The sequence below is a fragment of the Mustela putorius genome, unplaced genomic scaffold, assembly GCF_011764305.1.
Source record: "Mustela putorius furo isolate JIRA1106 unplaced genomic scaffold, ASM1176430v1.1 tig00003859_pilon_pilon_pilon, whole genome shotgun sequence".
Classification (NCBI taxonomy): domain Eukaryota; kingdom Metazoa; phylum Chordata; class Mammalia; order Carnivora; family Mustelidae; genus Mustela; species Mustela putorius.
In genome coordinates, this window is record NW_025422011.1 from 26,973,649 (window position 1) to 26,992,735 (window position 19,087).

General features: G+C 41.7%; 1 protein-coding gene across 18 annotated transcripts in view; it reads left to right on the forward strand.

Annotated features, from left to right (window-relative positions):
- Positions 1-18,171, forward strand: part of SOX6 (SRY-box transcription factor 6) — a 609,548-nt gene extending 591,377 nt beyond the window's left edge. For all 18 annotated transcript variants that reach the window (XM_045066197.1, XM_045066194.1, XM_045066196.1 and 15 more), the window contains one exon: positions 11,328-18,171. In XM_045066197.1, coding sequence (XP_044922132.1) covers positions 11,328-11,631 — 304 coding nt within the window. In that variant the 3' untranslated portion in view covers positions 11,632-18,171. The remainder of the gene's footprint in view (positions 1-11,327) is intronic.
- The last annotated feature ends 916 nt before the right edge of the window (positions 18,172-19,087 follow it).

The window sequence follows — 19,087 nt, forward strand, 5'->3', positions numbered from 1 at the left end:
AGACTAATCTAAGATGTTCCGTGCCCACACACAAAGTTGCTGGTAGTTTATTTAAGCAGACATGCAGGGAGAAAGACTAAAAACTAACTTAAGAAATCCCCAGAAGCTTTCCAGCTTCTCTGGGTGGTGCTTCTGATTCTAATCACAATAGTCTGCTTTTGTTGTGGGATCTACCACAAGATAATTGGCCTTGACATTGGTTAGAGGACCTCATTTTTGGCCTAAGATCCAGAACTCCTGTTGCAGTAAATTATTCTGTGGTGGAAGCAATAACAATGTGGATTTTCTTGCTTAAATCAGAAACTAGACATGTTTTTGATATCTTCAAGTCTGATTTCATGTCATTTTGTTTAAAAATTAGGTAATAGATTTCTGGTATAAATTTCGACTTGGCTGACTGGCTGTCTGCATTGAAAAGAGGCCCCTTGTAACCACAGCAGTTGGGATAAGTGGGGGTGCAGATGCCTGTCGGTTCCAGCAGGCCCAAGCCGAGAAGCCCAGGGGGTTGACAAACCAGAGGACCTTTCTGGAGGCCCTGGCCTGAGGCAGCTGCAATCCGATTGGGGAGATGCTTGGGATAGGCCTGAAGAGAGAGGAGTGAGTGAAAAGGCATCTGGATTTGCTGTTAACCGGGGGAGCACCGAGGGGCTATTATATGGTGGGGGAATGGGACAGCTGCCCCTGCAGGTGAGGAAAACATGTACCTTAGAGCAAAAGTAAAGAGCTGTTTATTTTTAAGGACACTAAAAAAATAAAATAAAATAAAATAACATCACAGAATAAAAAGTTGGTTTCAGAAGCCTATGTTTAGAAGCATAAAATTAATTTGGAATAGTAAATAGAATAAGAAAAAGAAAGGACAATGAAAGCAGTCTGGATCCATGAATCTGTGCCCTCCCCTAGAGAGTTCTGCAGAGGATCGTGGGCTCCAGAGCTTGACTGCTGAGGTTCAAGCACTGTGCCACCCACCTGGGCAAGTTACTGAGCTTCTCTGAGCCTCTCTTTCCTCGTGTACGAGATGAAATAAATAACAGTACCCGTCTCACACAATGGTTGAGAGCATTCAGTGAGGCATTGCTTTTCGAAGTACTTTCAAAGCGCTTAGTACATGATCAATAAAGGTGAGTTTTTATCCTTATCCTTACTATTAAATATGGATTTGCTATCACAATAAAACTATATTTTAGGTTATACCAGATAGTCAATGGGTTTCTTTACACCGTGGCAGAACTATTTCGAGGTAAAGGGAGGCTTAAGTCACTTTGTTGAGAATCCTACTATGAACAGAGGAAGCCATGCCAAACTAGGTTTATCAAATTCTTCTGTATTATAAATGTTTACATTTTTAAAAATAATGCTTTAAACACCAGAAGTACAATGCAGGAGGCTATTTGCTGACGATTTAGATGATTTATGAAAAATACCGATTCATAGTGCCCTTTGAGAAGCATAGTCACATGAAACAAAATACACATTTATTTTAACTGGGTGATGATGTCTTCTTTTAATCCTGTCTCTGAGACTGTATATAATCTCCTTTGAGCAGAGAATCAGAGTTTAAGTTTGAGATCCTTTGTGATTCCCCTCTTTTTTCATGCCATGTCTCTGTGTACCTAACGATACACAATGGGTCTCTTTGGCCATAGTCTGGAAGGCTGTCAGAGGTACCATTTAAGTTCCCTGATACTTATTTAAAAATATGAGATGCAGTAATTCTATTTAACTTATTTCCCCTTACCAGAGGATCAAAATACCCAACACATGGCAACCCATGTCAAAATTTTAAAACATTAAAACAAGTCAACAACATCTACCATTTATTGTCTACTGTATCCTGTATGCTAGACATTTTAGATCTATAAGTCACGTAATCCTCCAAATAAGATAAAGAAATCAAGGTCCTGTGGCTGCCAAAAAGTGAGAAAGAATCAAGGTTTAAATCCAGGTCTCTGCCTCCGTCATGCCTAACGACTGAGGAGTTGTCCTTACCACAGCTGCCTCAAAATATGCCTCATCGCCCCATTCTGGCACACTTAAGAGCATAGCTGTGCTAACTTGGAAAAGGGCTCCTAGGACCTTTGGTTGTGGTACGTGATGGCATTAAAGCAGCTTTGGTCTTTAGAGATGAAGGATCCTGTTCCTGGTAACGTAGGGGATCCATCATAGAAGGATAATTTTGGACTGTGGAGGGGGGCTACAGAGATGTAGGCAATGAGCAGAATGTCTTGTTCTTTAATTTTTGATGCTGAGTATTTCCTTCTGCCCAGCTTTGGTAATATTTGCAACCCAAAGCCAGGTATTATTTCTACTTAAGGATTCGTATTCTCTTTTAAGTAGTTGTATTTGATAGATTATTAACTCCCTGGGGTTCATCTTTGGAAATTCATCTTCATTAGATGTGAGGTTATTACAAGAGGGAAAAGAAACAAGAAATTCAAAGATTGCTATTGACTTCTTGAGGGAATGGGGGTGAGATCAATTTTTATAGCTGATTTTGAAAAGACATGCATAACTTTCGAGCCAATAAAATTACATATATTGCTCAGCATTGTCGTGCATTTTACTGACAATACAACTAAAAGTTCATTGAGCTAGATTTTTTTTCACTCAGCTATTATGAAATAAATTTACCAATAATATGAAATGGAATAACATAGACTTAACCCCTTTGATCGACAGGTTAAGTATTAGAACTTTTAATAATTTCAATGAGTACTATTAATGTAGAAATGATATTCATGTAGCTACACTATTGTCTTTTCCTAAAGAATTCCAGCCCAATGTACTTCCTCTTATTTGAAGTTTATTCAATAACTTCCCTGTGAACGCATAGAGGATTATGCAGGTACTATAAAATATCAAATCTTGGGCTACTCTTTGAATAATAATAATGGTAAATTATTGAATACTTACTTTATACTATATACTATGATGAGTGATTTATATAGATCTTTGCAAATACAACCAATTTACAAGATAAGCAATATCATCCTCACTATGGGGTTGAAAAACACAGGGTTCAGTGATGTTAAATAATTTGTCCAAGGCCACACAGTTAGTAAATTGCAGAGCTGAGGTTTAAACCAGGCTTACATGAAGACAAGCCATGTGACCTTTCTACCTGTACACACATCCCTCACTTAGAGCCTACAAACTCCTTAGAGGTTATGTAGTGCAGTGCTTATGGACACCAATTCTAGAACCAGACTGTTCTGTCTCAAATACCAGTTCTGCTTCTTCCTGGGTTCAGCAACTAATACACAGCAATCGTTATTCCTCTGAAGTCTCCACTTGCCCTTGGGAATCTTATTTAAACTCTCTGCCCCTCAGTTTTCTCATAAATAGAATGGAGAGCTGACCATGATATCTACCACATGGGGCCTTTCTGAAGATTGCATAGCTTGATCTATCTAAAGTGCTAAAAACAACGTCTGGCACATAGGAAGCCCTGAATCAGAGCAAATATTATTATTCTAGAAAAATAATGCTACATGGCATGTATGTATCTATATACATATAAAAGAATTATATTCTAGGGCCTTATGCTAGAAGGGATTTGAACATTTGCCATTTTGATCTTAATCCAAAAGAGGTTGAATCAAATATAAATATAATTGATTAGCATAGGCTAGCTGTACTATTTTCAGTATTGTCCTCCTATAGAGAAAGCCAGATTAGGGTTTCTAACAGGTAATATAAAAAGATTGCTATTCTTTCCACTTCTTACTGCAGTATTAACTACAGAGATGTACGACATGTAGGCTTATCTCCTAATGAAACGGACTTCATTGTCTTCATTTATAGAAGCTGTAAAAGTCTGAAAGAACAGCAAACAAGGGGGATTTGCCAAATTAATACATAGGGGTTTTTTGCAATGGTGAAGCTAGACGATATTCCAGGAACATTCCCGTGATTTGGAAGCCATACAATAATGCTGAGCTCTATCAGGGTTGGCTTTACCCTTTGCTGGGGCTGGGAGGAGGGGTACTTAGCCATTTCTGCTCATCTCCGCTGCATGTGTATACCTTTACGAACATCTACAGCTTTTGTTTTGATGTGCACATTCATTATTTGTAAAGCCCAATATTTGCCAGCTATTCCTGTTTGTGAAATCTGCAGTGTTTGAATTTTGACTTTGCAATTGATCTGTAAAGGAAGGAAAAATGCTTTTTAGGAAAGTAATTTCCGATAGACAAAGCTTGAGCCTGCTGGCTGGATTTTCCATTTTGTTAATTGATTGGTCCGTCAATTGGTAAGGACTTATTTGAAACCAGTGAGGTGCCCAGCACTGTACTAAATTAATACAGGACATGAGGCATTAATTCTGTACACAATGAGCTTCAGAGAGTGTTCTAGTCAGAGAAACCAGATGCATACATAAACATATTAGCAAATAACAGTTTGTTATACATACATATACACAGAGAGAAGAGAGGCTACATTGCATAGTGCTGCACATAATCTATAGTGAAGTACTAATTCTGATTTTGTAAATGAGAGCAAGCAAAGCTCAGGGGAGGAGAGCTTGCTATGCACTAGGGCTAACCATAGGTCATCCTGGAGGTTTTTCTATAGGTCTTGAGTTTTGGGTAGGGTCAGGCTTGTGGACGTGGAGGTCAAGATTCCTATTTTAGCAGGAAGAAGAGCCAGGAACACATGGAGGGAAATGCAGAAATGTTCAATAGTTTAAAAATGAAGCTAACCTAGAGGTTAGTTCTGGCAGTAAAGAAAAGTAAGAGAGGTAGGGCGGAGCAATATTTTGGAAACCCTTGAAAGCCACAATTTGGCAACTATAATTAGCCACGCTCACTTGATTTTTCAGTCTTTTATTATGCTGGTAACAACAATGGGGAAAGCAAGGCCAGCATGATTGTTAGCTTATGATTTTGTGTCCACAGAATCAGCGGTAACTTAGAAGTGGCCTCAGAAGTCATATACTTCAAGTAGCCAACCGCTATAGGAGCCTCACTGAGTTCTGCTTGGACTACTCTAGGGCTAGAGAGCTTACCACTTCCCAAGGGAGCTAGTTTCTCTGTGGGCATATCCTAATGCTAGAAAGTTCTTTTTACTGAGTGGTGATCTACCTTTCTGCTACTTGGTTGGTTAAATTCTAATCCTCTTCTTTGGTCCCTATCCTAGAGCAAGTCTCTTCCTTCTTTATAAAGACATTCAAGCATTTAAAGATGGTTATATTCACATACCTTCTCCACTATCTTCCCTTGCATATGTCTAGTCTCATTAAATCTTATCTTCTCTCAGATAGGTTACCCAGCTTTTTTATTTGTCCCCTCCATTCACTAGTTCATTCATTCATTTGTTCATTCATTCATTAGTTGCATGTATGCAGTATGAAATGTGCCTCCTGTGTTCCAGGCATTGTTTAAGTTCTAGAGCTATACCCATGAAAATGCCTGTGCTCGTAAAGCTTACATTCCAGTGGGGGAAGTCAGGCAATCAATCAACAATGAATAAATAAATATCAAAAAGTAGTAAGTACTTAGAATAAAGTCAAGTAGGGAAAGTGTAGGGAGTGTCAGAGGATAGAGTGCAATTTTAAGAAGAGTGGCTACAGAAGCTCACTGAGCAGCTCCCACTTGAGCAGCTCAGGCCTGCAGAGTGAGGGAGCAAGCTGTGTGGTCTCTGGGAGAAGAACCAGGCAGGGAGAGCAGCCGCTGCAGAGGTCTGGAGGGAAGGTTGCAATTGGCATGTTCAAGAACTAATGAGGCTAGAGTAGTAGGAGAAGAGTGGGTAGGTGCGAAGAGTCAGAGATATCAGAGATGTGTTAGGGAGTCAAACTGTGAAAGGACCTTTGGCTTTTGTGAAGATTTGGAATCTGACCATGAGTGAGATGGAAAGGCACGGAAGGGTCATGAGCAGAAGAGTATCACGATCTGATTTAGGTTTTAAAAAGATCACTTTATGGTTTTGAGTATTGTTGGAAGGGGAGATGGCTGAAATAAGGAGGCAGACTCTTAAAATAACCCAGATTAATCTCCCTGATATGAGGAAGTGGTGATGCAACATGGGGGCTTAAGTGGGTAGGAGAAGAATAAATGAAACAAGATGGGATTGGGAGGGAGACAAACCATAAGTGACTCTTAATCTCACAAAACAAACTGAGGGTTGCTGGGGGGAGGGGGTTTGGGAGAAGGGGGTGGGATTATGGACATTGGGGAGGGTATGTGCTTTGGTGAGTGCTGTGAAGTGTGTAAACCTGGTGATTCACAGACCTGTACCCCTGGGGATAAAAATATATGTTTATAAAAAATAAAATATATTAAAAAAATAATAATAATAAATAACCCAGATTAGGGTTGGTGGTAGCCTGGATCCGATTTGTAGGGGTGGAGGTAGCAAGAAGTAGATGGATTCTGGATGGATTCCTGACAATGGACCACTAGAATTTGCTGATGGCCTGGATATAGGGTTTGAGAGGACATACATATAGTTACCAAGGATTGACCCAGGCAGCCAGAAAGATGAAGTGATCATTAACCAAGATCAGAAGGCCCTTGAGAAGGAGAGGTATGTGGTGATGATCAGGAGTTTGGTTTTTGGATCTGTAAGGTTGAGATGCTGTTTTGATATCTAAATCAAATAAGAAGTTATATACATATATGACTCTGGAATTTAGGAATGTAGTGCTTACTGGATATACAAATTTGAGAGTTGTCAGCACCTAGATAATATTCAAAGCTATGAAAAATGGACAAGCTCACCAAGGGCATGAATTTAGATAGAGGCAAGACAAGGTACAAGGACTGATCCTTGGGTACTTCAGAGTTTTGATGTCAGGTTGATAAGGAGGGAGTGCCCATCCAGGGACCTAGAAGGAGAGGTAATGAGATAGGAAGGAGAACAGAAGACCAGCAAAGAAAGCAGTTCAGCCAGGCAAAACGTGGCCAGCCTTATCAAATGCTGCCAGTGGCATAAATCAAGTAAGATGAGGACCAAGAACTGACTCTTGAACTTAACAACATGGAGCGCACTGGTAGTATTGCCTTTACAAGCTGTATTTCAGTGGAGTATTGGGAGTGATTGAAGTAGATTTAAGAATTTAGTGGAAAAATTGAAGAGAATGAATATACACAGTTTTTCAAAGAGTTTTGCCTTAAAGGAGATAGAGAATTAGAGCAGTAGCTGGAGGGGGATGTGAGTCAAGAGAGAGTTTTGTTGGTTTTGCTTTTTCTAAAGTGGGAGAGAGGACGCCTGGGTGACTCAGTGGCTTAAGCCTCTGCCTTTGGCTCAGGTCAGGTCTGGGGTCCTGGGATCGAGCCCCACATCGGGTTCCCTGCTCAGTGGGGAGCCTGCTTCCCTTCCTCTCTCTGCCTGCCTCTCTGCCTATTTGTGATCTCTCTCTCTCTCTGTCAAATAAATAAAATATTTTTTAAAAAATAAGTAAAGTGGGAGAGGTTGTGGCATATTTATGTACAAATGGGAATGATCCAGGAAAGAGGGAAAATTGATCATGCAGATGGGAGAGACGGTCACTGGAGAGAGATCTTTCATATGTGAGAACAGATAGTTTCAGTGCAGAAGTGAAAGGATTGGCCTTACTTTGGATTACAAATTCATTCAAAATACAAGGAGGCAAGCAGAGAATTAAAACAGACAGAGGCAGATGGATAAATGTGATTGGTGGAAGCTTGTGAAAAATTTCATCTGATTATTTCTAATTTCTCCATGAAATGGAAAGCCAGGTCATCAATTGAGAGTGAGGATATGGGAGAAGTTGGACATCTAAAGAGAGCTGAGAAGGTGTGAAATAATTATCTAGGAGAGTAGAAGAGGGAGCGGCATACGAAAAAGTACAACATGAGGGCTGAACAGCACCAGAGGCTAATTTGAAATTCATGCTCAAAAAAATCTGAGACTAGTATGTATGCATGGTAGTGTGTTTTTTCTGCAGCCAGTTCAGCTATGCGGGAGTGCTCAAAAGTAGGCAGAGAGTTCAAGTTTTGCCTTGTAAGGGAGGGGAGAGAACCTGCGAGACAGTGACTAACCACAGAATCTATCCTGGGTAAAGAGGTAAAGGCAGGACACATGGGGGTTGGGACAGGGACAGCAAAAATTGGTTGAAGGATCAAGGAATTGTAGATGCCCATGGGGTGGAAGAATTATTGGACTGGGGTTTCGGAGGAAGAAAACTAGAAAGAGAAGATGTGGTGGTCATAGAGTTGGATGTTTAAAATGGACATCAGGGTGGGGTTACAGCTGGAAATGATAAGGTCTGCTGACACAGGAAGGGGGCCAGAGCACCCCCGAGGAGAGGTCAAGAACTTGAGATTGCAAGGTGTCGGTATTATCACCTCCATGGACAGTGAGTCATCAGGAATTATGGCAGAAGAACTGTTGGAGAGGGAGTGACAATAAGCCAGGAAGTAACATCTTTAAAGAAGGAGGGGCAATGATGAGGCAGGAAGTAGACAGGGAGTCAGTGGGTGCCACAGTCTGGCATCTCTCTACCACCAGTAGCTGGCTTTTGGCGATCATGTGCCTCACTCCAGAAAGTAAGTTGTGCCCATGTTTTATTTGTTTGTTTTTCGTGTTCAATTACCAGCGTAATGTCCAAGAATTGTGAAGTATGTGGAGCCCAGTTTTGAAGAGTTGGTTTGTGATCCATATTGCCACGTATTTTTCTGATCGTGTGAGCTTGCCTTCCTCGCCCTAATCTTGATATCCAGTAGAGAATTTGTGACATTAAGGAAGGGTTCAGCTCCTGGCTGTCATGCTCCTATGGCCTTGGACAAACAGTCTGAACTCTCTGAAACTTAGTAGGTAACTTCATCAGTAAAGAGGGGAAATAATATTCACCTCTTAGACTTATTGTGAGGGTTAAAGTAGATAACGTGAAAGCGTCTGAGCATAAGCACCTAAGCATTATCACCAGCACATAATAGGGGCCCAGTTAAAATGTATTTAAGAGACAATACATGTAGATAGTTTGATTAAAAAATACTACAAAACTGACCATCTATTCTTTCTGAAAAAAAGAATGTCCTTTATGAAAAGAAAGTGTACCATTGGATAGTTAGTGTATGGAATGTAGAGTTTATGTTACAGATTAGCTCACCAAATTGGGAAATCTGTAAAATGGGTTAATATTGCAATAAAAGTTTTTACCCTACACTCATTATGTGATTAAGGCAAAAATATTTTTATTGCAATTATCCAAGTTCTGTAAAAAATTTAATGAGGCATTCGCTGCCTTGGGCAGGCTAGCATGAAATTTAATTTGCGTTAATTTGCCCAAAAGTTAGGAAGCAGAATATAATGTTTTTAGAATTTGATTCTTTGAGAGGGAAACTAGTATTTGAGAAGATGTTTCTGTGAGCAGATCTAGATTTCTCTATCATCTTCTTCAGGCCATAAAAAAAAAAATCACCATGAGTTTCATAGGGAACGGATCAATATCAGGTCTTAATGCCAACTGGGTACCGACAGGATCTATAGAAATCAGGAATTTTCCTGAGACACAAAGAGCATAGTCTATTTGTCAGTTGAATATCTAGAGAGGAGAGAGTGGTAAAATTCAAGTCAAGTGACCTAGTTTTAAAAGCTGGCTCTGCTGGGTGTTGAATGCAGGACTTTACACAAGGCCTTACCTTCTTCTTCTGAAACCTGGGCATGACAATACCTCATAGGGTTGCCGTGTTAATTGAATGAAGTAATATATATGAAAATATTTGCTATATTATATTAGTCAGAGGTGAAGGAATCATAGTCATCCCTTCTGGGGATTGGAAAAAGTAGAAGATAGCATCATGCAGTATCTCACAGAGTGAGTCTGGGTCGTTCCCATCATTGATCCTTCTACCAGGCTGGAAGGCATGCAGGGCTTTCTGAGAACATTATTCCAGAGTTACAAGCCAAAGAATGGCTTGTAACTTAGCTGCTTCTTCATAGATTCGGGATATTTTTCTGACTGAGGTGGACAGAAGGATTTAACGATATTGTAGAGGGTCAGTAAGAACCATTCAAGGGATGGACCAACCTGAAGTCATGAGTATTAAAAGGTGAAAGGACCTTCCAAGACTTCCCTGACCCCAGCTCTCATAAACATCTGGAAACTGAAGTTCAGAAAGGATAGTTACAGTGATATTTTGAAATGAATTTAGGGATGCCTGGGTGGCTCAGTTGGTTAAGCAGCTGCCTTCAGCTCAGGTCATGATCCCAGCGTCCTGGGATCGAGTCCCGCATCAGGCTCCTTGCTCAGCAGGGAGCCTGCTTCTCCCTCTGCCTCTGCCTGCCACTCTGTCTGCCTGTGCTCGCGCTCTCTCTCTCTCTCTGATAAATAAATAAAATCTTTAAAAAAAAAAAAAAAAGAAATGAATTTAAATGGTAATTATTGTCCATTCAGGTTGAGGAACACTTGGTAAATATCGCAACCATGAGAATATTTTTTCAGTCATAGTCTGTGAGCTAGGTGTCATAGGTCTTTAATTCTTTCAACCAATTACAGTGCCTCAAGGGAAATTGAGAGGCAGAGAGCAATGTCTCCCTGTAGAGGGAGAGACTGACCTTCATACAGGGTCTGGTAAGTTTATTTGAACCAGAGTACCATTATGACAGAATGATCTGGTGTGACCCAGTCTTGGCACCTGCTAGGATCTCAAATGAGGCAATGTGTGTTATTCTGATAGGTCACAGGGCTCTCGCCGCTCTTCCCTCCTGACTCCAACCCAGTGCCCGGCCAGGGCCTCGGGAGTCATGACATCCAAGATGCTCCTTCCATAATTATGAAAATAGAAGCTCCTTAAAGGAGCATCCCTTCCAGTTCAGCCATAGAAATAGGTAGCTATTTGCATAGATAGCAAATATATGCTTTGCTAAATCTGACTCTCTGGGACATACTCGATCCCTTCTCATCTTGATCTTCCCTTTGTACGACTCTCGAGCCAAGCTGAAGACAGGAGCCTGCTTAGCAGCATCACTAAACTATATGTCACGCTACCAGTTATTTTGTTTTTATCGTCCTGGGAGATCTTAAAAAATGACGTCACATGTAACTTTTGGAATTGACTACAGCATTGGTTTCAAATGGCAATTGTTATTCAACCTTTGCCATATGCAATGTTGTCAGAACCCTGCTTTTATGTTTCAAAACCATCAATAAGTTGCTCCATTGTCTTGCTTAATGCCCAACCATAGCAACCTGGGATGAGGACGTGCAGGACCTCCAGGGAGCACCTTTGTTCCGTTCTTTGGTTCACTTAGAATGTCAAACAGAGCCCCCTCTCAGAATGTGTGGGGGAGGAATTCGAGTGCCCCCTGGAAGACCATACAGATTTCCCCCTGTTTTATTTTATTTTTTTGAATCCATACAGGCAGCAGCCTCAGATTCCAATCACCACAGGAACAGGCGTTGTGTATCCTGGTACTATCACTATGGCAACAACCACACCGTCACCTCAGATGACATCTGACTGCTCTAGCACCTCGGCCAGCCCAGAGCCCAGCCTCCCTGTCATCCAGAGCACTTATGGTATGAAGACAGACGGCGGGAGCCTCGCTGGAAATGAAATGATTAATGGAGAAGATGAAATGGAAATGTATGACGACTATGAAGATGATCCCAAATCAGACTATAGCAGTGAAAATGAAGCCCCTGAAGCTGTCAGTGCCAACTGAGGAGTGTTTGTTTGCTGAATTAAAATACTTTGACATTTCACCTTCCCTCCCCCAACAAAAAGTTCTTAAAGAGCCCGCATGCATTTGTGGCTCCACAATGACATCAGCAGAATGGTCTTAATTGTTTCGTAAAGTGTGAGACAGATTCAGTTTTCCCGGATTTTTCATGAACTTGAGTTTTTGTCGTTATTGTTATTGTTGTTGTTGTTGTTTTTTTAATTTAGGTGAAGACATATTAAATATGAGACACCAGGACTTGAAAACTTATCTCAACCCATAGCTGTCTTACAAGTCTTATATTTTTGTCTTACTTTTTTTTTTTCCTTTTGGATGTTGATAAAGGTTTAAGTTACTGTTTTAGATGGGGTTAAACATTCTCACTCAGGTATGCTGTGCCGGCCTACAGGTTGTGAATGTGTTTTTATTCTGAATTATTGGAGAGAACAACTGAGGATTTCATATTGTGAAACAGAAAAGTCCACAGCGTGTGCAGCTGCATGTAGAGCATATTCAAAAGGCCTCGGAATTCCATTTTTCCACGTGTAGAGTTAAACTCTGAATGTGCCAAACTTTTCTCAGAACTTTTGAATCTTCATATTTTGGAAGTCTTAAAGGAGACACTGCGAAGTCTTAGACAATCTTTGGCATCTTAAAATAAATTAGCAAACCACACATTTTTTTTTTCCAGAAAATGGTAAAGTACTCAGGAATCTGGAGACAAGATATTGTAAGGAACGAACAAGGTTGCCACAGTGCACGTACCCAATCGTGTTTGCCTCTTGACGTGCCATCAGTGCGTGATGCGCCGCGACGAGCGCGCCCCAGAGCATTCACCACACCAGATACCCACGCGGTGGTCTTCTCTCCCTGAGACCACCTCTCACTACATCCATTATCCCTTCGCCTTTTAACCCTGACATTCAGTCTTAACACATTTTCTCTTAAATAATTTATTCATTCCAGAATGTCAAGGGTCCACTTACTATTTATTTGAAAAAAAAATGTTGGTGGCATTAATTTAATAATTCTTGTTTTTCACCCTCCTTCCCTGAAGATCTTTTCAGCCCCTTTCACCTCCTTCTCCTGCTACATACAAAAGGTGTACATAGTGATTTTATGTCCCCAGAGCATCTGGAAACATTTCTGAAACAATATTCTGTTAAATACTTATATTGTTTTCAAACATAAGTGTCTATCTGGCTGGAGGGCTGTGTATTTGGATACAGGTGTAGAGTCTTACACTTCAACAGGTCTGCCCCTGAGGTTCTCTGGGACCTCAAGTCTTTCGCCAGACTTCCCCTCTAATACAGTCTAGCAACAGTGGTAGGATCTGCATCAGCGGCATTTCCCCTAAATGCCCTTCGGCAGCAAGGGGCAGCAGTGGTGACTGCCAGGCAGGAGGGTCCACAGCCAAGACGAAAGCCCAAGGTTGTGGGCCACAGAGGAGGCCACAGCGATGCTGTCATGGGCTGGCATCTATCTCCACACTGAGCTGCCTTAGCCCTTCTGGCGCGCCTAGGGAGTTTTAGTTTTTGTTTCTCTTGTTTTTGTTTTGTTTTGTTTTTGCGAAATCCCCAGGATGCAGGAAGCCACATGACCGCCTCAAGGCAAAGATAGAGGCAAATAGTCATGATACATCCAGAGAATGAAAGAAAACCATAGGGAAGGAGAAGGATGGGAGATACATTCCCTGTAGGGGATGTTCCTACTGTTAACTCTGGGGAACGGATGACTCCTGGGGCAGCAGGTGAGCTCCTCTGGCTCCCTCCCTCCATCGGTGGCCACATGGGTTGGGGGGCAGGGCATGCCTCCCTGTGAACACGATTAACAGCACTGGACACAGGAGGATTTCTCTGGAGATGTGCTGATGGGCAGGGAGGCAGTGAGGTTTCATTCTCCTCTCCTACCACTGGAAGCTCAGCTATGCCATTTTGACCTTCCTGAAACCAGGACTGACTGCCTATGGTGGGGCAGGGAGCCTCTCCGGGAGTGGTTCAATGGGAAAATGTCAGTTAATGGGACAGTTCACCTCATGGGACAACCCAGAATCTGATCACCAGGACATAGGAACGGCCCCATCAGATTTCTTGAGCCATTTTGTCACTTGGAAGAAAATAGTGTACCTTCATATTTATTTAAGGAGTGCTCAAGGCCATACCTAATAGCAATAAATAGATCTAGCCAAGATGTTACTGGCTGTGTCATTAGCTGCGAGTGCTCTCCATAAGCTGATTAAGGTACTGATAGGAATGTTTTGTTTGTAGTATTGGTTGGGGATTGGAACTTTGTTTTTGTACATTTATTTTAAATGAGGAGGAGGCCATTTTTTTCCTCAAAAATGAATATTTATTATTGTCTTACTGATTTTTTTTTTGATTATATACCTCTCCTCCTCACTTCATACTCGTGTTTTTTTCTCTTTCTCTTTGACTCAGCTTTTGCTCTCTCCTCCTTTTTTTATTTTGCCGCATAGGTAGAGTGCTATATGGCTAGCATTGTATTGTATGTAATTAATTTTGCACAAAGGCAAACATTTAGAACAGTAGGTTAATTTTGTTTGTTTTTATGACCATGCCAAAATAATATTCTGGGCTGGTGGAGAACAAAGGACTGTTCTTTAGGACTGAAACTTGATTTTGCTTATAGTTAAAAAAAAAAAAAAGAAAAGAAAAAAAAGAAAGAAAGAAAAAAAACAAAAAACACACACACTCACAGATGTTGTTTCGTAAGTGTTATAAGCACTGGATATAAATGGTATTTTTTATCACTTCTGACTAATGTGAAACTGTTGTACGAAAACGACATGAACAAAAGTCATCTGTTTCGACTCGTGTGGGCTTGCCTCACAGTTGCCGGATTTGAGTCATTTTTATGTCTTGTTATTTCATTTATTTATGCAAAATACATGTGTGTATGAACACTTTGTTTTAGCTCCAGCTCTGCCTCGGTACTGGGGTGCAGTTACTCCTAGCCATGTTCTTAAAAGTGTAAGGCTATTCAGGAATGATCTGATTGTAAACGTCTCTTTCATTGGGTCAAACAGTGATGCTGTATTTGAATCTAAATTCTGCGCGTAAGCAGTTTATTTATTAGCCAAGTGTGGCTCTAAATATCCACGGAAATTAAGAATGACAATCATAGGGATCACTTCATTTTCCTTTCAGTGGGGCTTAAACAAAGTTCTTATGACTTTACCATCTCATTTTAGATTTTTCTAATTGTGTAAATATAACATAGAAATAGAATTTATTTTTGGTTCATGAGTACTTAGTGAGATATAAGTTATGTATTTCCTTTTCGTTCTCTATCCATATATGTTGGTCCAGACTAGAAGTTGACAAGTCACTGTACCTCATGGGAATAGTGAATTAGCAGCCGCAGTGAGAGAGCAGTGTTCCACCTGTCGCTGGGGCAGTCAAACCCTTCTCCCGGGTTCCCGTGCAGTTTGGAACCCACTGTCCACAGACTCAGAATTTTACTTACTTGTTTATTCTAGAAACTCGAAGAATTGAGCATCCTAAATTTCCAGTACAGCTTGGGGGAGAGTCAATTTGCTTTTGTTAGTCTGCCTAAATCTTATAACGGAGTTCTGTGACCATTTAATAGCAAGAAGCGTGAATGCCATTCTACAGGCAAGCATCTGCCTCTGAGATTGACCGTTAATAAAAGTCCTGCCGTGCCAATTAGATTAAAGAGTGCTCATCAACTGTTTCCTGGGCCTCCTATTTCACAGTATCTTCAAATCAAAAAAAGATCATCTCCATATTGCTAAAAAAAAAATTTACAGGATCAGGATTTTTCCTCGTCACTTAGAATAGGGACACTGGCCCACGATCCTCTCCTAAAAAATGGACCATATGGGGGAGGAAGGAAGGAAGGAAAGAAAAGAAGGAAGGGAAGAAAAGAAAGAAAGGAAGAAAAGAAGGAAGACGAAGGAAGGAAGGAGGGGAGGAAAGGAAAGAACAGGAGAAAGAAAAGGTCAGTCCGTGCACAGGAGCAGCCAGGCAGGCGGTCTCTCCATCTCTTTGGCAGAGGCAATGCAGCACCTTTTCCAGGAAGGTGGGAACATCTGTCATTCTCACGCGTATACAGCCCGATCTTTTAGGAGGACACCAGTTTGCTTCACTTGGTATTTGATACTCCCCAGCCTTGTCCTCAGGCCTGATTCGATATGCCAGGGTCCTGACTCAGTCTCCCGGGCCAAGTTCTAAATTCAGGTGTGGGCTCACAGCGCTGTCGAGCTTGTCAAATTCTGGCCTCCCCTGAACATTAGCCCCACTGGAGCCTGGGGTGTTTGAAAAGGGTGTGATGGCTCTAGGGCTGAAATTAAAGGCTTCTTTCTTTTCCTTACGAAGCTGGGCTGCTGCTTCGGCACACACCCTCCCGAGCCAGGAGCACAGGCACTAGCTGAAAGCCGGGATTGTTCCGAGGAAGCTCAGCTACCCCCAGTAGGAAGGCAGCCTAGTCACTTGCACACCACAGGCAGAGGCTGCTTCTCTCAATATACTCATTTTGCAAAGAGCTGACCTCTACCTACTCATTAGGGAAAGGAAAAAAGAATCACTTAGTAGTTTTAAACCATATGAGAAGTCCTGTACCAAGTGCCAACAACTACAAAGAATGCAGCTAGAGGAATGTATTGAAATTATTCTTGGGTCTTCCTTTATAATGAGAAAATGACAAGAATGGTTGCTGTAGCCTTGCCTGATTTTGTGCACGTTTTGTCTAAGGACTGAGTTGGCACTTAAGCTCGCTTCTCAACGTATAATAATATTGTATGACCTCATTTGTCCTCTTACAGAAGCACTTGCATCATTTCCTTAAGTCATCTGCCCCCTGACATGTTTTCTTCCTTAAATAAACAACTTCTGTCTATTATTCCTGCCGATTATGTCCTGTTTCTGATGCTATGTACTGTTGAGCGTAACCCTCTGCTAGGATCATTGAAGATATTGATATGCAAACACATTTCCTTCTCACCCTCACCCCATCTTTCCTTCTGGGGACAGACTGCTTGCCAAAAGCTCACGAACAAGTATTTGGAATGCTGGTACCTTTGGGGCAGGGCTAGAGGGTGGGGGTGGGGGGGAAGGGGAGCAGAAAGGTAATGTTTAGCGCAGATACTCTTCCAGCTGGTGTCCGTGGCTATAGGAACGCTTGACGGCAACTCGGTGACCTGTCTTGCTCAGTAGTTTCTTGTTCCTGAAGAACCACAAGCATAAGGTGAGGCCTCAGTGCTGGTGCTCTTGGAGTATGGGGAATGTGCAAATATTTAACTGTTTTGTATGCTGCACATTGCAGATCTGCTCATGTGCATTCTCCGTTTGTCTTCCTTTGTCATACGTGTTTTTGCTTTTTTGAAAGTGCAGTCTTTATGGTACCCTTCTCCGGCTTGTAGCAAATTAGAATGCTTAGCATTTATGTTCATTCATTTATTGTATTTGCCATGTAAAATTTTTATTACCTTAGACAAGCTTATAAGCTGTTACTACATAACTTATCTTACTGTAACTCTTTTATTTCCCGACCTTGTAATTTGTTTGTGATGTATATTGTGAGATTGTATTCTATGTTAATTTAATCAGCACAATTCACTGACATGCTGGACTGACATGCTGGCTGCTGTTTCAAAGTGTAAAGTTCGTGTAGGCTGTTGGGACAACTGCAGCTTGTTGTCAAGGTACTGTGCTTTGGGTCCTCTAGCAACACTGTGGGTGTGGCCCCTTAGGATGCTAAGGGCATTCGCTATACCCTCGAGCAAATTTAACTGCAGATTTTCTTTGTAGAAATTCTATGTATAACGCAGGTACCTACTTGGCCCATGGCTGGTAACTATTTGGGCAATTAGAAAAAAAAACACAAAAACCATAAAAACTAGTGTCTATTGCTGCTTTGAATATGTTTGAAAGTCTGAAAATGTAAATAATTTATCAAAAAAAAAAAAATCTTGTACAGTCCAGTGTAAAGTTTTTAAATTACCTTAAGGGTTGCCATCACATGTCTCTTACACTCTCCTCTTGATAATGGAAAAAAAAAGTTTGCTAAGGATTAAAGAAATGGGAAAAGAAAAAAAAAGAATCTCTTCAAATTTAAAGGAATGAATCATTGTTCTTAGCTTTGTTGCATACACACATTTCTTGGATTTCGTTGTGCAGTATTGACGTGAGATAAACTCGACCTTGAATAATCTTTCAGTGGTACTTTTCAAAGTCTTCCCCTCCTCTGCCTCATAATTAAGGGAAAAGACAACATTGAAAGACACACTGTCCTTATCTATCCTGGTGTATGTTGGCACCTTAGCTACTTTTTTTTTTTTCTTTTTGCACAAGGTGCTTTCCTGATATGTTAAACATGCCATCTTTGGGTGATAATGTATATGCCATGAAGGGGCCTCGGCCCCTCAGGGGAGTGTCTATAAGAACTGCCTATTTATGCTCATTTACCTCAAGACTGTCCTCTCTACCCTTAATCTAGTCGTCATACTCCATCTTTTGTACTGCTGTTGACACTTACAAATTAAAGATAAATTTTGTTTTATGACCTCTGTGTACGGCCTTGTCTATGCCCTGGACACTGTTCCCACCGTGGAGCCCGGGGAAGGCCCGGGCTCACCCCCACTCGCCACTGGAGCCTGCAGGCCCTCACCTCTGCCCAGCCGGGAGGTGGGTCTCAGAAACTCTTCAAACCCATTGGCCTGGGACGACTTGCCTGCTTTTGTCATCGTGGAGCCTCTGCTGCTGCGGCAGGAAATGCTTGTGGATTTAGACGGTAGGAACGGGATCCAAGGTGGATTTCTGTCCAGAGAAGATGAGAGAGAATGTCAGTTCCCATTTGCCTGACTTCTGCATGACAGTGAAACAGTTTATAAAATCTCCAGGCATCCTGGGGTCTGAACAAACCTCCAGGGCCAGCCTCTCTTCTGACACCGACCTCTATGAGCCTAGCAGCCGCCACGAGTGCAAAATGCCGCACTTCTGGAAACTTTGCCTCCGCCGTGGTTGGGAGCGGTTGGCCCATGTCTCAATTACTTCTTCCTCGGAGAAGAAGAGCTCCCATCCCATTGCCCAGACAGGAGTTGGACTGGGAGTGAAACTCTGCTCTAAATGATACCAGCTTGTGAGAGTCTCGGGATGGAGGTGGCGTAGAGGGCTGAAGGGTGAAGGGATCTGGCCTTGGAAGGAGACTGGTGCCCCCAGCTGAGCCAATGCTGTGGATGCCAGAGGTTAGTGACCAACACCTGGAGAGTGAGGCCAGGGGAGTGGGGGGGGGGGGGGCCCAGAACTCTCTTTTTCAGTATTTCCAACCAAAACAGAGTCATTAGAGAAAAGATAAGGATTTGCAGAACTTTTCTTTATCACAAATTGTAAGTTTGGTACAGCTGTCCTGAAAACCTAACTTGTCCATGAGCCTCCCTCCTACCCTGTGGCTTCTTTTTTTTAAAGATTTTATTTATTTA